The 21700-nt window shown below is 46.0% G+C and overlaps 1 protein-coding gene and 1 long non-coding RNA gene across 2 annotated transcripts; both read left to right on the top strand.

Moving 5' to 3' along the window:
• Positions 1 to 2802: 2802 nt before the first annotated feature.
• Positions 2803 to 21275, top strand: LOC130080084 (zinc-binding protein A33-like). Its single transcript, XM_056245386.1, has 6 exons — positions 2803 to 3220; positions 3293 to 3388; positions 14120 to 14350; positions 14480 to 14502; positions 14979 to 15094; positions 20729 to 21275. The coding sequence occupies exons 1-6, from the start codon at positions 2825 to 2827 to the stop codon at positions 21262 to 21264; spliced, it is 1398 nt and encodes a 465-aa protein (XP_056101361.1). The 5' UTR covers positions 2803 to 2824; the 3' UTR covers positions 21265 to 21275.
• LOC130080094 (uncharacterized) lies at positions 5996 to 9029 on the top strand. Its single transcript, XR_008806652.1, has 2 exons — positions 5996 to 6283; positions 8883 to 9029. It is a non-coding gene; the product is annotated as an uncharacterized LOC130080094 (long non-coding RNA).
• Positions 21276 to 21700: the final 425 nt, after the last annotated feature.

Here is a 21700-nt window from a genome sequence, read left to right as displayed (position 1 = left end):
TGCGTAGGTCCTTAAATGCCTCAGGATCGGGTCCAGACTCGTCCATACTGCGGAGAAGTTTGGCTTGAAATACCTGGAGGACAGCCATAGAGTGAAGCGCTGATGCAGCTTGGCCGGCGGCGGCGTATGCGCGACCGGCGAGAGCTGAAGTAGATCGGCAAGGCTTCGAGGGATGAGAAGCTTTAGCTTTCCATCCAGCGTTGGAGGGTGGACACAGATGATTGGCCACAGCCTCCTCGAGGGGCGGAGTCCCCTCATAGCCTCTTTCTTTCGCGCCGTCCACAGAGGAGAGCGACAAAGAAAAGGAAGGCTTCAGGCGAGCGGAGTGCGGGGCTCGGTGAGGCCCAGGGCGTCACACTCGGGACATCCGCCTCGAGTAAGGGCAGCCTCTGCGTGGTCCGGTCCCAAGCAGCGGGCGCAGATGATGTGACGATCCCCGTCCTGAAGAGGGCCTCGACACGAGGCGCAGGAAGGCATTTGACACAACGCCTTGTGAAATTTGCTCTTTTAGAAAAGTGTCGCGGGGGCGAACACTGAAGCTTTGAAAAAGGATATAGATGGTGCGCGCCGGATGGCTTAGCAGAAGGGCGATCGAAGGCGGCTGAAGGCGCCGGCGTCCTCGAAGCAGTCCTGCTGTAGGCTTGTTGACGGCGGCGGCGAAAAGACTCCAACAAATCCGGAGGATCCAGCGAAGAGAAGGTTCTTTGCTGAAGGAGATTAAATCTAAAGAACTCAGACGACGGGGCGCCCAATATATAGCCCTTGGCCATGCCCATCTTGGTGGGCTCTGACGCGCGTGGGCGCGAAGCACGCTCATTGGAAGCGGGTTCAGAGTCGCCCCGTCATTGGTTCGTGCAAGTTGCCGCAGCACAGCCAATGACCGAGCTGCCTCGCTCATTGCTGTATGCTGTGCAGCTGCAATGTGTTTTACATAAAGACTTCAATATTTCTCGAGAAAAGGAGTTTTCCCATACCGTAAAGCTATTACGCAATAGGAGGAACCTCTCGAAAGGGAACTAATGTTAAGTGTGTCTAACTATGCTAAGCTAAGGACAATTCCTGAATCAATGCAAACTTCTTCTTTTTTTTTTTGCACACCAGCAAGAAAGTGTGCAGTTGTTTGGGAAACACTTGCGAGATTTTGATTTTCTTTTAAGGTTTATCCACATTAATCCGGATACATTCGAAAACTGCGTTTTCGTTTAAAAATGCTCTCCGTCCACACTAGCGTTTTAAGGCGTTTTCCGACGTTTCAGTGTGGATGAGAAACTTCTAAATTCACCTTACTGCGCATGTGTGAATCCTCACAAAAGCTCACTGAGATGATATAGATGGAAAAATAAATAAAGTTATCACGCAATTCTTCTAACAGGATAATTTTATTTAGCAAAATATCTCACCATCACTATGCGTCCAAGTCGCACTCAGTCACCATATGTTTGGTCTAAAACGCAACTGCGCTCCTGTATTACCGCGGGACAGCAAATGTGAGTACATTTTCTGTCATCTTTGCAGTACTGTGATATGAAGAGTGTGCAAAGTAACATATTTTAGCAACAGTGTAAAAGTGAAGAGCACATAACAGGCACAATACCGGTAAACATGAATATCTATTGGTACAACATGGATCACATGACTAACTTACGCCATCGATTTCAAATACCTCCGGCTTCACACTACAACGCGAAAACGGCGTTTTCAAAGTTATCCGCTTTGGAGAGCGTATTCCAAAAGCTACGTTTTCATTGACTTAAAACGCCGTCTCAGTCAAATCGGAGAGAAAAATATACGTTTTCAAACTAAAATTATTATTATAATATATATTATTATTGGTGTGGACATGGCCCAAATGTGAAATGCCCAGTTATGTCCTAAAGTCAAGATACATGGATGGATACTGCCATCTAGGAGACGATTTTATAAAACTCAGATCTTTTGCGTCCTCTGCTGACACAGCTCAGAATATGCCATCATTTACTCACCCTCAGGAAGGATGTTTACCTATGTATCACATGGACATGGACACTAATGAATTAGTAAATATTGGTGCACTGTACTATTAAACTTAGTTCAAACTAACTCAATGTGAAAAGCGTCAATAGTCATGCCAGGTTTCTACCAAAAGGTGATATTTTCAGAATTTTGTATTAGTACTTAATTATTGCTCCAGGTTGAACTGAAATAATGTTCCTGAATTTTTATATTTTCCATATATAGAATGAACTATTTTCTATATTTCAGAGTAGTAATTTAACATTTGTTTGTTTATACACTACCTGTCAAAAATCTCAGGCTGCATTTATTTTTGATAAAAAAATACAGTAAAAATTTTAATATTGTGGAAAAAGTACAATTTAAACCAACTATCAATTGAAATTAAATGTTCATTGTTGACAGCAAGGCAATCAACCCTACTTCTACTGTATTTACAAATTAAACTGCTGTTTATTGGATAAAAGCCAGAGGTGATTATATGAGACTATATACATTATATAAATCTTGCCTTAGGAGAATATAGTCAACTAAATTAAGTAAACAAGTTAGTTCCAAACTAAGTAGCAGTTACTAATTCACTAATGTAAAACCGTATGATTTAATTTTAGTAGACTTTGAGCAGGTGCCACATCCCATGTAATCATTTCCTGGTTGCTATTTTGGAGGGTGGAGTTGTTTGCTAAGGTTTCTACTGAAATGAAAGTGAATAGAAGGAAAGGGTTGGGTCTAGTGTGGAGAAGTAAAGCAGGTTTAATATATTTCCAACAGGAGAAAAAAGTAAATCTATCGGGTATTGGTCGGGTGTCTCTATTGAGGATTGTTCACAGTCATGTCAGACGCTTTGTCCTTCATGGAGGAGGACTTGACATGCATCATCTGTTGTGATGTCTTCACTGATCCGGTAACTCTGAAATGTAGCCACAGTTTGTGCTCTGAATGCCTCCAGCGTTTCTGGACGACTCAAGAAGAGCCGCAGTGTCCGGTCTGCCGTAAGAAATGCTCAAGCGACGAACCCACCAAGAGCCTGGCATTCAGAGCGCTCTGTGAAACCTTCAAGACGAGAAAACCCACAGCTGTTTCAGGAGACGTTTGTCCGCTGCATCAAGAGACACTCAAACTCTTCTGCTTTGATGACAAGAAGCCCATCTGTGTGGTGTGTTACACTTCAAAGAAGCATGAAAATCACAAGTGTTCTCCTGTCAAAGAGGCTGCTGGGAATTTAAAGGTAGGAGAAGTTTGGTGAGTGAGTGTTTGGTTTCTTCAAGCTTGTTATTAAGAGTTTATCTTGTGATTCCAGGAGCAAGTAAAAGAAAAAATGGGCAGACTTGAGGTGACCCTCGCTGACTTTAAGAAAGCCCATGAGAGCTGTGTGGAAGAGGCTGAGCTCATTAAGGTATGTGGTTAGTGTTTCAAACAGTACAGTTATGTTAAAGTTCTCCTGTCGTCAATCATTTAATTCGTTTTATTCCTTGAAAAACAATTCTTCATGGCTTAAAATATCTTTAATGTAACTCGACACCCTTGCCTCATTTAGCATACGCGGTTCCCTTTCAGTCGAGAACGTCAGATGTAGTCGTCGTCGACTGAATGGGGATCATGCTAGGGAGCCAATCGTCTTCGAGTACTATTGAACGAGCCAATGAAATTGGCGTGCGTGATGACATCACACACTCCGCCCCCGTGGCGCGGGTATAAATACGGAAGTGGATGCACGCACTAGTTGCTTTTCGCCTCAGAGCCAATCGTTTGATGTCTCTGAAGAGTGCCGTTGTTTACAACGAGCGAGTGTGTCGGTGTTCTTCTGGAAGACTCTCCCAGTGCTGGTGGTTTCTACATCGTGAGTGCAGCGGTGATCGCGAGCTTTGAGCTCTCAACTGCTGTTTTATCAGCAACAAATTTCCTTAATGTTTGTGTGTGTTGACGGCTGGTTAGAGGGCGGAAAAGTTAGTGCTTCACTGTTTCAGTTCACTGTTCAGTGTTGACGCGGTCATTCCCCTGTGTGCTCCAGCACTGGTGATGGGTCCTATTTCATGAAAGACCAATACGGGTGAGTTTGCGTCTTTTTCAAGATGTCATTCCACCTGTGTTTCTGGATGCGGTCGTTCCCCTTTCCTCTCTGACGGTCACAATTGTTGCATCACGTGTTTGGGCTTTTGTGGACGGTTCATGTTCCCATTGCAGGAAAATGACTGTCGCGGTGTTGAGATCGAGACTCGCCTTCGTCCGCAAAGCGCGAGTCTCCATTACCATGCCCCGCCCCCGGGTGCCGTGTGGGATGGGTGATCGGAGGATAGTGATGGATGTCTCACCCGGTAACCATTCCCTGTGGGCTCCTCACTTCTCCATCACACCGCAGCCAATGGAATTCCTGTTAAACGTGCTGGTCCATCTGTAATGGACCGATCAGCCGTTTCAATTGGAGTTCCCCCAGAGGATAAGATGTCGATAGCAGCATCGGAGGGTGAGCTGGCCTCTGGAGATGACGACTCGGCTGTGTTATCTCCCTCTGGGAGAGTAACGTTGCCCGAGCCAGATCCAGAAATGTAAGCAATGCTGAAACGGGCCACCCAGGCTCCCGGGCTCGAGTGGAACCCTCCACCGTGTCCCGTTCAGTCTCGGATGGAGGATTGGTATATCGGGGCGGGCCGCGCTGGTTCTCAGCTCGCCGCCTCAGTGCCTTTCTTTCCCGAAGTACATGGAGAGCTTACCAGGTTGTGGACGGCACCTTTCTCTGCCAGAAACTGCCTGAATAGCTTTCCCCCCTCACTAGCCTTGTTGGAGGAGCGGTGAAGGGTTGCGAGGCTATCCCTCCAGTGGAGCAGTCTGTGTCCGGCGGTCGCTGCCTTTTGGGGGGGATCCTCATCTCCCCCCTAAGCCTGTGAGGTCTTGTCCATTCCGACAGGCAGAGCTTACAAAGCGCCGTGCCATGGCACTGCTACGGGTCTGTCAGGCCAGAGCACCCTTGGACATGCACAAGGGTAGCCCAGACCGTGCACTCATAGTTGAGCACCACACTGCTTACGAGCTCGCGGCGTCCAAAAGAACTGCGTCCAACAGTTCTCTGCCGCCCAGCGCAGACGGAGGCCATCCGGCACATCCTGCCCCGGCGGCTGGCTGCTGCCTCCACCCCGCCGCCGGTGGCAGTTCCTCCGCCTGCTCGTTGCCGAGGGCGTTCCCCTGCCGCCGCTCCTGTTGGGCCTCCGCAGCAGCCTCCAGCCAGGCCTCAGCATGGAGCCGGCCGCAGTAGGGACGCCCAGCCCGCTCCAGGCTCTGCAAAGCCAGGTGGCAAGCGACAGCGAAAGCATTCCGGAGCGGCCGCTCAGGGATGGAGAAGGATGCTCTTGGAGTTGGTCACCGATCCACTCCCTCCCGCCGGGTGAGGGGCGGGTGGAGTTTTTGTTTGTGTGTGTGTCTGTTCCACCGCTGGCTCCCAAAAGAAGCGGAGCAGGCGGTACCCACACTTCAAAGAAAGAGCAAATTCCTGGGTCCCAAGAGGGCAAGTCTGGCGGTGTGCGACCCTGTAAAGCCTTGCACCCCTCAGCCCCCTCTTGTTCGCCAGCACGGCAGCTGGGTGGGGTTCAAAGACCCGGTCATACGCCTTCTCATGCATCCCTGGCCGTCTCATGGAGACAGGTTAGTGTTGTGCACCTCCGGGCCTTCCGAGCCGGGTCCCTGTTCTCCACCTCGTTGCCCCACCTCGGGTACGTCTGTGGTTCCCTGGCCCCTGGCATGGTATGCGTAAGCCTAAAGATGCTTCCTACCGCTCCACCTGGCCCAGAAACTACCAGCTGACTCGGCTTGTGATTCATTTCGCTTGGCTTTCGCCCTGGCTCAGTGATATTCATCATACCTAGGTGTTGAGCTGAGATGCTCCTAAAATTAGTGATATTTATCACACCTACGTGTTGAGCGCTGCTCCTGTCCTGTGTGCGCACGTCGTAGTCCTACTGGCGAAGGACGCGATGTAGCCTCTTCCTCCAGCAGATATGAAGACCACCCAGACTGATCTCATGAAATGGCGTATGTATGACACGCCAATTCACATTTCCATTTTTGGCGTGCTATCAACACGCATAATCGCTTTTCAGCGTGTTTATGAACACAGTTGACTTAACGTTACATTACTGTATTTATAAATAAATGACCTACCCCAACCCCGTCCCTAAACCTACCCGTCACTGGGTTAATACCATTTATGAGTCTTCCCTTACCATCCTAGGGAAAAAAATATCGCTCCCCAGATGTAGATCTACATTTTGCTTCGTTTCGCTCGGACATTTAACGGCGTGTACATTAGGGCTGCACGATATTGGTAAAAAATCACATTGCGATATTTTATTTTTCTGCGATATATATTGCGATATAAAAACAATTTCACCAGATTACTTAACCCTTAAGAACCCGATGTGACGTGGGTGTCACAAACACTAATGATCATTGGAAAAGGTTTTTTTAAACGATTATACCTCACTTTCAACCCAGGAAGTCCCTAAGGGACATATAAGGAACATCCAGGTTCAGTCATGTGACAATGTGCGCATTTTTGTTGCCATGGTAACATTTCCAAAATGGTGGTCTGTCTTGTGTGCACATGTTGCAGTGTCAGCACTTTTTAAAGATGCTTATTTTTGTTACTAAAGGTATGTTTCAACCCATGCAACAATTCTAATGTTTTAATAACATATCCTAGATTACACTTGACTTGATTTTAAAACGTTTCTTGTACAAATTGATATAAAACAAGTTTTGCAAATGTTGTTGTGACATATGTGTCACATCGGGCTTTTAACAGTAAAACAGTAGGTGGAATTTTGATGTGACGTATGTGTCACATTAAGAAAAATGCTAATGAACTGCTCAAATAATTTAGCTGATTCAATTATTTTAGTATTATATATATTCTGCTGCTCAATTCAAAGCATATTTTAAACAAAAAAATGTCAAATTAATAACATTGTTAAAGGGTAACTAAGCCCCTGATCAGAGCCTGACTCCACCCACTGGCAATATTTGAAAAATGCTGTAAAAGTGGGCAGAGCCCAGCGGACGGAGGGGTGTGCACCTGAGACGCATCTCTCTGTAGGCATGGGTGTGGTTAGCTGGTGCCTGCTTACCTCACAGGGCACCACAAATTGAAAATTCAACTGCAGTAGCCACCGTTCAACCTGAAGAGGACAGCACTCAGATGTTTTTACACCATATATTGTAGAATTAAAACACTTTATACCCAAATGTCTAAAAAATGACTTGAATCAATGAACAGCAATAATAAAGCCCCAGTCTTACAGATCATTAACTAAAGAAAGTTGGTTTAGGGTTTACCCTTTTATGAAATGTATTTTGAAAATATGTTGCATACCTGTAACTAAAACAGCTATGCAACATATGGTACAAAACACCATATTTATTGTTATTCAGTTTGCACATTTTCGCGTTGTGAAAAAATAATCAAAAAATGTATTTCTGGTTAAACCGTATACCTGAAAAGGTAGAATTTTGCAATGTTATTGCACTACATGCATGTTCAACATGTTGACCTCCGGTGTGAGGTAGTTATTTATTTTTATTCATTTTGCACATTTTCGAGTTGTGAAAAAATAATCTAAAAATGTATTTATGATTAAACCGTATAACTGAGAAGGTTAACTTTTGAAGTTACAAAACAGTTGTTGTAAAATGTAATGGTCACAGTTGTGTGGTTTTGAAATATGTGGCAAAGCAAATAAAATGCAAAAACTATTACTTCTGAAAAAATTTTTTTTTTATTTATCTTCACAGAAAAGTAATAATTTAGAAAATGTTTTGGAAAAGAAAATAAACAGAAAAAAAATGTTATTTAGCAAGAAAACTGACCAAATTATTTTTTTTCCAAATGCATCATAAAAGCCCAATGTGACATATATGTCACATTAAAAATGCACCATAAACGCCCAATGTGACATATATGTCACATTACAGATCTTTGACAAGGAGTGGTTGTTTTTAAAAAACAACGGCAGAAACATGTTTTAAGTGGTCCAATTAGTCTGTTTTATATGCCCCATAATTTTCCTATAAGGGGAAATTGGTCCGGGTTCTTATGGGTTAAATAGCTCTATTTGGAAAGAATGAATAATTCTAGAATGACTTGGGTGGTTTTGTCATGGAGTAAATCTGCATAGAAACTAATATTAATAGTATGTTAACTAATGTAGTTAACTAGACTTTAATAAATGGAACCTTATTGTAAAGTGTTTCTGATTTATGTCTCTTGAGTTCAGTGTTGGACAGATCAGTTGTTTTAACCATTCATTAAAGTGAATCGGTTCAAATGAGTCATTAGTTCGCGAATCGGACGTGTCATTAACGGACCACATCGCACAAGATTTGTCAACACAGAAAACATTTCATCACTGGATGAAATCCATCACTGAGTCAACTCAACTCAATTCATTAATATGCGCGAGGGAGGGAGAGCGAGAAAGACAGTTTGAAGACGGTGAGAGTGCGCGCGCGCGACCGGGGCTTTCACTCTCTCTGCTCGCTCTCTCAGTTAAACAAGCGCAGCAGTCAGTCTTTACATCAGTCACCGGTCAAACTTTGGCGGGACAAAAATACGCTTTAGAGGCTGACAGAAAACAGCGCGCAAGTTCCAGTCTTCTTGCGCTTTATGTTTAAACTGACAGGACTTGCAAATTGATAAACTCTCACACTATGATGGTTGAACTTTGCAATTAATCCACGAATCACAAGCGTTACGGGCCGGAGAGCTGCTGGCACGTTGCCTACTGATCATGAATCACCATCAACTACGATCCATACTTGACATCGTACATATCTGCGATGTGACTATCGTGGATGCGCACATCGCGATATCGATGTTAAAATGATACATCGTGCAGCCCTAGTGTACATACACGCGGAATCACTCAGACATTTAACGGCGTAGACATACACGCATACACGCGGATAGCTCAAAATGCGTATAGATAACACGCCACTTGACTTGAAATTGGCGTGTATGTTTACGCAAAAGTCATGATGCCATGTTGGAAGACCAGTTTCTATAAACCCGCACTTCATTGTACCCGATATGTGGTGGGTTACGGCCATCTTTAACCTGTGTCAATTGAAACAGGCCCTTTTTCGAAAGCCTATATTCAATTACTAACACAGAGATGCATTTTCAAATGCTCTGTCCCCAAGGTTGGCCTGCAGTGTTCGACTTGAAGGACAGTACTTCAGATCTCTATCCTTCCACTCCACAGACCATTCTGTGTTCTTGCGTTCGAAGGTACAAAGTATCAGTACAAGTCCTACCCTTCAAGTGATCCATAGCCAGTTGGGTCTTCAGGTCAACTGGGAGAGAGTAATATCGCCCACGGGCTGAGTATCTCTTTTTCAGTTCAGGAGAAGGACTCGGTCCAACACGTCTCTTCAAGAAGAGTGTGTTCGGCTGGTGCTAGATAAATAAACAGTTCAAAATAAGTCACTTACATTTTAGATGCAATATTGGCTGTTTTTGTTCTGTTTCAGCAGCAAAAATGGTTCCAAACAAAAATCACAGCAGAACCACAGCACATCTCACAGGAACAGTCAACCGTGTTTTCATTGTTAAATGAATCAGCCGTTTGAGCGAATCGTTTGAATTAAAGAATCAATGACTCGCTCATTATGACGGCCGTCTGCCGCTACCTACTGGCAGTTTAGTGTTATGCTTAAAAGTAGTATAATTCTTTCCAACGTTTCTTATTTGTATATTTAAATAAATTTCATAACATTATTTTATGCAATTGTAATTTTTTCAGTGTAAATGGTTTAATTTAATCAGCCTACCTAGGGTAACAGCCCAATAGTGTCTTATTATTGTAAATAATTGAATTTATTGATCAAATTTAGGAATTTAAAATGAAAGATGAAACATACATTTAATAAGATTGGGGGAGGGGATGCCCTTTAAAGATGAACTGAACTGAAATTTGAAAAATACATCTGTAATATAACAGATGTATTTTATTTATTATCATTGGTACAATTATTAAAATGGCAGAATTTGTTAAAAGGGATAAAACTGTACGTTGAAAATGTTGTTTTTGTTACACGGGCGCCACCGTGTTGGATTTCAACATTCGGCTACGTCACTGGCATGGTAGGCTACTCCGTTGCCAACCAACACCAGCAGAGCAGCCATTGCATGTAAATAGTGTGAGGCTATCTGACATGGCTGGGGAAACAGAAACCAACAGGTCTAGGGGGGGGTTCATACTGTATTGCCCCTGGCTGTAGTAATGAATTGTATAGGGCTAAGGCAGCTGGGGTTACGATACATTTTCAAAGGCTACCTTTGACCAAGGAAACCAGCCCTCAAGTCATGGCTAGCTGCCTTAAAACTGTCTAGCCCTCCGACAGCCCCTGGGTTTCGAGTCTGTAGTGTGCATTTTTTAGTGACAGACTATTTAGTAGCCCTGTCGCGATAGTCAATAAATAAATTAATCGCACGACAAAAAAAAAAATTAGCTCGATAATTTTTCCGGCCGCGATAATTTCCATTTGCATGCTTGTTTGTTTTCCTCGTCTCTCTCTCTCTCTCTCTCTCTCTACCAAAGAGACTGGATGACAACTCTCGGTTCCTTAGGGTAGGAAGAGTGAACTAGAGCTTATTCTGCCCGAGCGATATTTCCCGACACTATCCTTGAGACGTGCACTCCCAACGCAATAGAGTGCTGCGCGGCACTAGATCTGATGGCCGAGACTCCGAGTGCGAGCGCGGGCGGTAATGCACTCACTCTGTGTGTGCGGGTTATAAATAAAACGATTCGCGGGACTCCCGCGAACTAGAAATATCCATGAATAAAACATAAAAACTAATAGATTTTTATTCATCTGTTGCAGCAAAGCAACAAGAACAACTAAAACAAAATAGAAACGATTTTCTCTGCAACAGATTGACTCCGGTGCAGTGTCCATGCTCCGGCAGCTCACACACCCACACCAGTCACTTCGCCCCAAACGATCCTGTGCTGTAGGCTATGTGGAGCCTGAAACTGATCCTCCATGTGGTGGTGGTAGTCAGAAACTACTGGACTGTCCCTCACAGGTTCAAATGCGTAACCCATGCCGTTAAAAGTGCTAATTTTCGTCTGTGTATTAGGACCTGCAGCTGTTGCCTATGCACCTTTGCGCGTCCTACCATGCCAGTGACGTCATCGAAACTGCCAGCGTTCTTATACTAACAAGCGCAATTTTTGTGTTGCTTTAAAAAAAGCTATATTGATATTTTTTATTAAAATTTTTAGTGTAATTTACTTTTAATTGTCATAAACAACACGTTATCAACGTCGATTTTTTTCAGTTGAGTTCATCTTTAAAGGTGCAGATATTACAATATGCCGGTTTAAATATATCAAAGCTGATTGAACTCTGATGAGAATATTGCTTCAGAATAAATAAACACACACACAAAAAAAATCCGGACAAGCAACTTTTTAACTCGGACAAGTGAATGATAGATTTACTTGTCCGAAGGACAAGCACATGAAAAGGCTTAATGTTGAGCCCTAATTCATTACCTCGAGTTGTTGCAGTTCACCTCGCTTTGAGCCACCGCTGCTCAGCGAGCTGGTACTGGTACTAAGCTTCCCTCGCATGTCACAACTCGCCCGTCACCTCCTCCTTGGAGTCAGAAGCTTCTGAGGTCGCTTCATTCCACTATTTCTTCCGGCATGCTCAAAAGGACCGCCAACGAGCCTCACGACAGCTATGGCCAGGGAGAGTGGAGACTCCATCCCCTGGCGGACCAGCTGGGCAGGGACCACTTCAGGGCCGCACAGTTACATCTGTTTGCCTCTCCGGACTCGTCCCTCTGCCAGTTGTGTTTCTGTCTGAACGGACAACCCTTGGACAGACACTGGCTCTCAGCTGACCCCGGGGCTCCGCAGAAATGCGTTCCCCAGTGAGGCTTCTAAGAAAGCGGCTATGCGATTCATTGTCACTTGGCGCCTGCTCAAGTTCAGTGATTTTCATCACATTCAGGTGTTGAGCAGAAATGCTCCTGAAGCTCAGTGAATTACATCACACTCAGGTGTTGAGCAGAGATGCTCCTGAAGCTCAATGATCTTCACATCTAGTGTTGAGCAGTGCTCTTGTCTTGTGCGCGCATGTCGCTTGCACCTACTGTGTTAAGTCAGGAGTGGAGTAGGTCTTGATAGTCGCCCCTTATTGGCCCAACCAGACTTAGTTCCCCTCGACAGCCTTCATGACTTCCCCTGAATACATTTCAGGGACGGGGCATAATGGCACCCGCGTTCAAACCCCTGGAGAGATTCCAGGCCGGTCCTAACTGGACGCGGAGGTTCAGGTGGCTACCGCAGGAAAGTGTAGTATTTACCATCACTTCTGCGAGCACCCCTTAAAAAGAGAAAGTTGTGCTCACGCCAATTAGAAGTGGAACCTATTTGTTGAGTGAGTCTTCTCTCCATGAGGAGATCCTGAGAGCGTTCGGTCATTTCAGTGCTCTCTTTCCTGCAAGATGTGTTGGAGTAGGCTGTTTTCCTCCACCCTCAAAATGATTCTGCCTCTGTTTTCTTGACGCACATCATGATGCAGAAGCATGGGAAGCACATCCTAATCGTCAGGTTCCTGAGGGAACAAGGGAATCTAAAAAAGCCTTGTGCCCCTCATTATCCTCTTGGGCCGTATCTCTGGTGCTTCTGCACTGTAGACACCACCCCTGAGCCACTGCAGGCAGTGAGTTAAAAATTCTGTTTTTAAACAGTTCTCCTGCTCGCATGGTCTCTACTAGAGGGTAGGGACTTGCTCACTTTTGGTCAACCTGGAATTGGTGCGTGGAATTCGGGCCGGCTAACTCTCACGAGCTGAGACCCCGGCCTGGATATGTGACCAAGGTTTCTACCTCTCACTTAAACTGGGACCAGGTGGTGAGCCTGCAGGCGCTGCCCCGGATGAGGCAGACCCAGCCCTGGCTTTCTCTGTCTGGCCGCTTCATTGCGGTTATACGTGCTTCACTGGCAGATATTCTAGAGTTGGGGGCTGGGCGACACCTTAGTCGAAACGCTGCTTCCCGTGGGCTCCCTTTGCATTAAGCCAGTTTCACTGTAAGCCCTGTTCGTTGTCGGCTTGCTGCGCCATTACCCTCATATGGACTGGATACGTGCGCAATTTTTTTGCTCCAGTTAAGTTCCCCTTTTTTAGCCGAACCCTGTTGAGTTCCTCCATACCCTTCGACAACGGACGTGGCGGAACGTCCGAAGCCAGGCCTATCACTCGTATGCACTGGTGGAACCTGTGTTAGGCTGGGTCTATATGCTGTGATCCCTACGGCGATCCCATATGTGTATTCTTCCACGGAAGTGTCTTCCCTTGTCTTCCCTTGTCAGAGCCTGCCCTGCAGTCACTGTCCAGTTGAGTTTTCAATTGTTATCCCCATTCAGTCGACGTCGACTACGTCTGACGTTCTCGACTGAAAGGGAACGTCCTGGTTGCGTATATAACCACCATGCGTATGTAACCCATCCAATCCCTGAAAAAGAGAACAGAGGACAGTCCCCTTGCCACTACCGCTGGACCACCACTAACTCCGAGTTACACTCGGCTCCTCAGCGAAAAAGCAACTAGTGCGTGCATCCACTTCCGTATTTATACCCGCGCCGCGGGGGCGGAGTGTGTGATGTCATCATGCACGCCAATTTCATTGGCTCGTTCAATAGTACTCGAAGACGATTGGCTCCCTAGCGTGATCCCCATCCAGTCAACGTCGACTACGTCCTCCGTTCCCTCCTTCAGGGAACGGACGTTCTATGAATATGCAAATGAGCCTCGCCTCCACTCACTCACAGCAGCTCAGAGATCCACTCGTTGATGATCACAAGCTGATCTGATTGGTTACAAGGTAGTTTGTGATGTCAGAAACACCAGCGATTTCAAATCATGTTTTTGAGACTGTCTTTGGTTCACTGCAGTTTTAAGGAGAAAGTACTCAGCAATGGCGTCGACTTATGAATTTACACATGATTTGTCTTAAAGCATATTAAAAACAACACATAGACATATAAACAACATTAAAAGCTGGATTCTCACCACAGGGGGACTTTAACAGAAAGGATTAAACCTTCTTAAACCATTTCAGGAACACACCAGTGTAGAAGAAAGCAAGATCAAGAAGGAATTTGAGAAGCTCTATCGGTTTCTTAGAGAGGAGGAAGAGAAACGGATTGGAGCGTTGCGTAAAGAAATGCAAAATCGAGATGAGAAACTCAAGGCCAGAATGGAGGATCTGTCCGCACAGATGTCAGATCTGTCTGAGAGGACGGCAACTCTCTGGAAGCACTTGGAAGCTGAAAACATCACTTTTCTCCAGGTACAGATAGGATACGCATGACACCAGGGACTAAAGTCTATCAGAGAGCTGTAAACATGTCTAATAATCAATGTCCATGATGTTCACACACATGACTGAGCACTAACTGTTTTTTTATTTCTCATTCAGAATTACAGGGATGCATTGAAAAAGTGAGTCTTTTTGCAATTAGCTTTTTATACAGCTAAAATCCCATACCAAATTATCTTTAAAAAAATTACACATACAGGTGAAACTCGAAAAATGTCAGTTTTCATTTATTTCAGTAATTCAACTTAAAAGGTGAAACTAATATATTATATAAACTCATTACATGCAAAGTGAGATATCAAAAGGCCTTTATTTGTTATAATTGTAATGATTATGGCTTACAGCTATGAAAATGTATTCACAATATTCTAATTTTGAATTTGGGGTTTTCATAAGCTGTAAGCCATAATCATCAAAATTATAACAAATAAAGGCTTGAAATATCTCACTTTGCATGTAATGAGTCTATATCATTTCTATAGTTTCTATAGAGTCTATAGTTTAACCTTTTAAGTTGAATTACTGAAATAAATGTACTTTTGCACGATATTCAATTTTTTTTAGTTTCACCTGTATATCTAACTGTTTATGTACACAGATTCAAACACCCATCATCACCAGACTTGACCCCTGAAATGGAGGAATTTCAACACCATCCCATTCAGACACTGATCTTCACCACCTGGGCCAGAATGCAGAACCTTGTGGAACAGCGTAAGTAATGACGTCTCCTTAAAGACATAATTTTAACAAATGTTGTTCCAAATTGTATGTTTATTTCCATGGAACAAAAATGGACAATTTTGTGCAACTCTTATACGGTTTATGGTGACCAGAGGCTTGAAAGGTCCAACATGGACAAAAAAAATATACTATAATTTTTGTATATATAACTCGAGCTGCATTGAGACGCTGTGGGAACGCCCCCTGCGTGATTGCGTCGTGAAGCACGTGTATAATCAGTCCAATGGAAAGACGAGACATCACGGGTGACGTCACCGACCAGGAAACTATAAAGCACACCTGAAAACCGACCGCGCCAGCTTCTGTACCTTTAGCAAGCACTCTCTGTATACTGTCCCTGTCTATTTATTGTTGTCTGTCATTGCAAGCACAATATCCATCTATCTATCTATCTATCTATCTATCTATCTATCTATCTATCTATCTATCTATTATGGCAAACAAGCAAGATTTTAAGCGATGTGTTGTTCCTTGCCCTCGTTTCATCACGGGTGGGGACACACATCAGCTTTGTGTTGCTTGTTTGGGAGTGGAGCATGCCCAGTCAGTTCTCAAGGGAGCTGACTGTGAGCATTGCGAGAAGCTGTCCATGAGGACGCTCTGCTCCCGCCGAGCGTTCTTCAAGGAGGACGGCTTGGTGCACGCTCCCCAGGGTGCGGGTCCCACTGCTGCCAAGGCACAGCGGCGAAGCACATCTTGGGGTTCGCAAATGGATCTGACAGCGGGATTTGAGACGGCCCAGCCCTATCTCAGCCTTCACCTGCCAGATCCAGTTCCTTGTCTCAGGGAGAAGCACACACTGCGGTTTCTTCTCCCTGAGATGATGCACCAATGCTGCGACTATCCAGTTCAAAGGAATTGGATGTCATCAGCATTAATGCGGGGGATTAAGAGAGTTCGCCAGCTCATACTCCTGATGTTGATCTGGAGCTTATGGAGGTTGTGACTCGCGCTGTTGCCAGAGTAAATATTGACTGGCCAGCCAAGGAACAATATGAAAGCAAGAGTTTACTAGATGAAAGATTTCTACCATCTAGATCACAGCCTCCTCGCCGGGGTTTGCAGTTTTTTCCCGATCTCCACACTGAGGTGTCGAAGTCGTGGAAGAAACCGGTTCCATTTCGAGTTTTTAATCCTCAGACATCTCCGACTTATCTCACTTGCTTATGAAGCGGCCGGTCAGCCTTCACCTTTGGCTGTCTGGGCCCATTCTACCAGGAGTATGGCTGCCTCTAAGGCTTTATTATCGGGGATTTCCCTCCATGACATCTGTGATGCGGCAGGCTGGTCCTCACCGCATACATTTGTTCGTTTTTATGACTTGGATCTTGGCTCCACTCCAGGGTTTAGGGTGCTTGCTTCTTAGTGTGCGCAGAGACTTCACACAGAACAGGCCTTTGTTATTATAGCGTTGTGGGTATGGTGCTCCCACAGCGTCTCAACGCAACTCGAGTTCCCTTGAAAGGGAACGTCTCAGGTTACGTATGTAACCCTGGTTCCCTGAGAGAGAACGAGATGCTGCGTTGCCCTGCCATACTCCCTGCATGCCGGTGATCGACTTGCTTCGGGCTATCAGAAGCTGGCGCGGTCTGTTTTCAGGTGTGCTTCATAGTTTCCTGGTCGGTGACGTCACCCGTGACGTCTCGTCTTTCCATTGGACTGATTATACACGTGCTTCACGACACACGCAGCGTTTCAAAGCAGCGTCTCGTTCCCTCTCAGGTAACCAGGGTTACATACGTAACCTGAGGCGTTTTCTTTCCGTATATTCCGTATAAATCCTGTATTTTTGTGTACATATGTGTCTTGTACTGGAGTTTGTTATGTATTCAGAGTAGCATTAAGGAGGGAAGCAGAAGGGGAAACAGTTTTAGACCGTTTGTTTAAATTACATGCTAAAATTTTGCCTCAAAAATGAACAGAACAGAACAGAACCAACATGTATGTATGCAGATATCATTAATTCAAGATTTTAAAGTACAACATAATTAGAGAATTAATTCTGATTCAAGGGGAATCAGAATGCCAAATCCTGACTGACGAGAGGTGGAGCTGGGGAGGGAGGAGGGTAATTAGCTCCTGAGAAACGAGAGGAGCTGGGGAGGGAGGAGGGTAATGCGCTCCTGAGAAACGAGAGGAGCTGGGGGGGGAGGAGGGTAATGCGCTCCTGAGAAACGAGAGGAGCTGGGGGGGGAGGAGGGTAATCAGCTCCTGAGAAACGAGAGGAGCTGGGGGGGGGAGGAGGGTAATGCGCTCCTGAGAAACGAGAGGAGCTGGGGATGGAGGAGGGTAATCAGCTCCTGAGAAACGAGAGGAGCTGGGGATGGAGGAGGGTAATTAGCTCCTGAGAAACGAGAGGAGATGGGGAGGGAGGAGGGTAATGCGCTCCTGAGAAACGAGAGGAGCTGGGGAGGGAGGAGGGTAATTAGCTCCTGAGAAACGAGAGGAGCTGGGGAGGGAGGAGGGTAATGCGCTCCTGAGAAACAAGAGGAGCTGGGGATGGAGGAGGGTAATTAGCTCCTGAGAAACGAGAGGAGATGGGGAGGGAGGAGGGTAATCAGCTCCTGAGAAACGAGAGGAGCTGGGGAGGGAGGAGGGTAATGCGCTCCTGAGAAACGAGAGGAGCTGGGGAGGGAGGAGGGTAATGCGCTCCTGAGAAACGAGAGGAGCTGGGGGGGGGGGGGGTAATGCGCTCCTGAGAAACGAGAGGAGCTGGGGAGGGAGGAGGGTAATTAGCTCCTGAGAAACGAGAGGAGCTGGGGAGGGAGGAGGGTAATGCGCTCCTGAGAAACAAGAGGAGCTGGGGATGGAGGAGGGTAATTAGCTCCTGAGAAACGAGAGGAGCTGGGGATGGAGGAGGGTAATGAGCTCCTGAGAAACGAGAGGAGCTGGGGAGGGAGGAGGGTAATGCGCTCCTGAGAAACGAGAGGAGCTGGGGGGGGGGGGGGTAATGCGCTCCTGAGAAACGAGAGGAGCTGGGGGGGGGGAGGAGGGTAATGCGCTCCTGAGAAACGAGAGGAGCTTGGGATGGAGGAAGATAATCAGTTCCTGAGAAACGAGAGGAGCTGGGGGGGGGAGGAGGGTAATGCGCTCCTGAGAAACGAGAGGAGCTGGGGAGGGAGGAGGGTAATCAGCTCCTGAGAAACGAGAGGAGCTGGGGAGGGAGGAGGGTAATCAGCTCCTGAGAAACAAGAGGAGATGGGGAGGGAGGAGGGTAATCAGCTCCTGAGAAACGAGAGGAGCTGGGGAGGGAGGAGGGTAATCAGCTCCTGAGAAACGAGAGGAGCTGGGGAGGGAGGAGGGTTAGCTCCTGAGAAACAAGAGGAGATGGGGAGGGAGGAGGGTAATCAGCTCCTGAGAAACGAGAGGAGCTGGGGAGGGAGGAGGGTAATCAGCTCCTGAGAAACGAGAGGAGCTGGGGAGGGAGGAGGGTAATCAGCTCCTGAGAAACGAGAGGAGCTGGGGAGGGAGGAGGGTAATTAGCTCCTGAGAAACGAGAGGAGCTGGGGAGGGAGGAGGGTAATTAGCTCCTGAGAAACGAGAGGAGCTGGGGAGGGAGGAGGGTAATTAGCTCCTGAGAAACGAGAGGAGCTGGGGAGGGAGGAGGGTAATTAGCTCCTGAGAAACGAGAGGAGCTGGGGAGGGAGGAGGGTAATTAGCTCCTGAGAAACGAGAGGAGCTGGGGAGGGAGGAGGGTAATCAGCTCCTGAGAAACGAGAGGAGCTGGGGAGGGAGGAGGGTAATTAGCTCCTGAGAAACGAGAGGAGCTGGGGAGGGAGGAGGGTAATTAGCTCCTGAGAAACAAGAGGAGATGGGGAGGGAGGAGGGTAATCAGCTCCTGAGAAACGAGAGGAGCTGGGGAGGGAGGAGGGTAATTAGCTCCTGAGAAACGAGAGGAGCTGGGGAGGGAGGAGGGTAATCAGCTCCTGAGAAACGAGAGGAGCTGGGGAGGGAGGAGGGTAATTAGCTCCTGAGAAACGAGAGGAGCTGGGGAGGGAGGAGGGTAATTAGCTCCTGAGAAACGAGAGGAGCTGGGGAGGGAGGAGGGTAATTAGCTCCTGAGAAACGAGAGGAGCTGGGGAGGGAGGAGGGTAATTAGCTCCTGAGAAACGAGAGGAGCTGGGGAGGGAGGAGGGTAATCAGCTCCTGAGAAACGAGAGGAGCTGGGGAGGGAGGAGGGTAATCAGCTCCTGAGAAACGAGAGGAGCTGGAAAGGGAGTAGGGTAATTAGCTCATGAGAAACAAGTGGAGCTGGGGAGGGAGGAGGGTAATCAGCTCCTGAGAAACGAGAGGAGCTGGGGAGGGAGGAGGGTAATCAGCTCCTGAGAAACGAGAGGAGCTGGGGAGGGAGGAGGGTAATGCGCTCCTGAGAAACGAGAGGAGCTGAGGAGAGAGGAGGGTAATCAGCTCCTGAGAAACGAGAGGAGCTGGGGAGGGAGGAGGGTAATCAGCTCCTGAGAAACAAGAGGAGCTGGGGAGGGAGGAGGGTTAGCTCCTGAGAAACGAGAGGAGCTGGGGATGGAGGAGGGTAATCAGCTCCTGAGAAACGAGAGGAGCTGGGGAGGGAGGAGGGTAATTAGCTCATGAGAAACAAGTGGAGCTGGGGAGGGAGGAGGGTAATCAGCTCCTGAGAAACGAGAGGAGCTGGGGAGGGAGGAGGGTAATGCGCTCCTGAGAAACGAGAGGAGATGGGGAGGGAGGAGGGTAATCAGCTCCTGAGAAACGAGAGGAGCTGGGGAGGGAGGAGGGTAATTAGCTCCTGAGAAACACGATGGCTGCTTTATATTGCAATATGAGAAAAACAATTGGAATCACATTTTAGTACACCTTAGTTAAATTACAGGCAAAATATGTATTTTAAACCTATAACTAGAAAAAGGTGAGGGATTTAATCGGACATAGACCTGAAAAATCTTTTTTTATTGTGCCATTGTTTTTCTCAAAAAGTGCAAACGTGCAACATGAGGTAGGCCTGAATTAACTTATGTCTTTCCACTTTTTATTTTGTGGGGATAAAAATAATTCCTTTGTTAATAATTCGTAAGACTAGTAACACTGGAGTTTGGTTTATTGAATAAGTTATATTCAATAAATATGAAATAGTGTGATTTCAGTAGTGCCTATTGAAGACAACATTATGTTAAAGGGACACTATGCAGTTTTTTTTTTTAGTTATTGACATGGTTATATGACTTCTTTCGGGTTGAATTGTGGCCGTCTCGCCAACCCCCTAATCATTAGTAGTGTTAAAAGTTGTAAAGAGTACCAAATTGAACAAAACAATATTATATAACTGCAAAATTTGAATTTATGAATATCTAACGGTATCCTTTGTATCGCAAAATCCATATCATGGTACAACATAATACCGGTAGTCACGTTCATACCGGTATAGCGCCCACCCCTAGCGTCAGCTGAAGCCGTCTTCCTTTCCCTAGTAGCATGAATACCATGAAAGTACAGTTGGTATGTCTTTTTGGACCAAGCCTCTGGTCACCATCCACTTTTATTGTGTGGACCAGAAAAAATAACAAGACAAACACATATTCCGACATCCGACAACTGGTACTGACCGCGGTAGTTTACGCTCATCTGTGTTTACAGCTCCTGTGACTCTGGACCCAGACACAGCATCAGATAAACTGAGGGTGTCACAGGATTGCACCAGTGTTCAGTACATGCAAAATAAAATTAAAGTGTCTGATATCCCAGAGAGGCTGTATGTGGGAGTGTTGGCCTCAGAGGGCTTTAGCTCGGGTCTGCACTGCTGGGACGTGGAGGTGGGAGACAACGACCACTGGACACTGGGAGTGGTGGGGGAAACAGTGAACCGCAAAAAACTTTACAAAATGGATCCAATGAGGCGTTTTTGGTGTTTCCGTTACGTGGATGGGAGATACAAGAAAGGTCATAAACCTGCCAGAGATATTGATGATGATGATGATGATGATGAGAGGCCGAGTATCATCCGACTGCAGCTGGACTTTTACAAAGGACAGCTGAGATTCATTGATCCCTTCAGAAACCGAATTTTGTGCTCCTACGAAGGTGGATTTCCAGAGAGGGTGTTCCCATATTTCTGCACTGGAGACTTGAGCACGCCACTTAATGTTTTTCCAGCAAATCAACAACAACAGTGAACCACAACTAACATGATTTTTTTTTTTTTTGTATTTTATACATGTGCCATCTTTCTTTAAAAGGACATTTGGTTTGATAATCTATCAAATGCAATGACCTTCATGCATTTTTAAGAGTGCAAGTATCCTTATAATTTTTAGTTATGTATGTCAAGACTTGAGATTATTTAATCATGCAATGTTTTAGTACATAGGTGATGCATTAATAATTAGTAGAGATGCACTGATGTATTGGCCAGCGATATTTATCGGCTGATCTATTAATCCAGATGGAACTGGATTAATATTCTGAATGTTCTGATCCAATCTGACTTCTGACCTGTAATGCTGCCTGAATCATAATCATACACTGTCCGCTGGTTGTCCAGAGGAGAACTGGCCCCCGACTGAGCCTGGTTCTCCCATGTTTTTTTTCCCCATTCTGTCACTGATGGAC

The sequence above is a fragment of the Rhinichthys klamathensis genome, unplaced genomic scaffold (assembly GCF_029890125.1).
Source record: "Rhinichthys klamathensis goyatoka isolate OS25496 unplaced genomic scaffold, OSU_Roscu_1.1 h1tg000029l_1, whole genome shotgun sequence".
NCBI lineage: Eukaryota > Metazoa > Chordata > Actinopteri > Cypriniformes > Leuciscidae > Rhinichthys > Rhinichthys klamathensis.
Note: the sequence above shows the minus strand (reverse complement) of the source record. Positions and strands in the feature narration are given on the sequence as shown.

Coding starts and splice junctions, on each gene's coding strand:
- LOC130080084 (XM_056245386.1), top strand. CDS start 2,825: ATGTCAGACGCTTTGTCCTTCATGGAGGAGGACTTGACATGCATCATC. Junction 3,221..3,292: donor AGGCTGCTGGGAATTTAAAG/GTAGGAGAAGTT, acceptor TTGTGATTCCAG/GAGCAAGTAAAAGAAAAAAT. Junction 3,389..14,119: donor AAGAGGCTGAGCTCATTAAG/GTATGTGGTTAG, acceptor AAACCATTTCAG/GAACACACCAGTGTAGAAGA.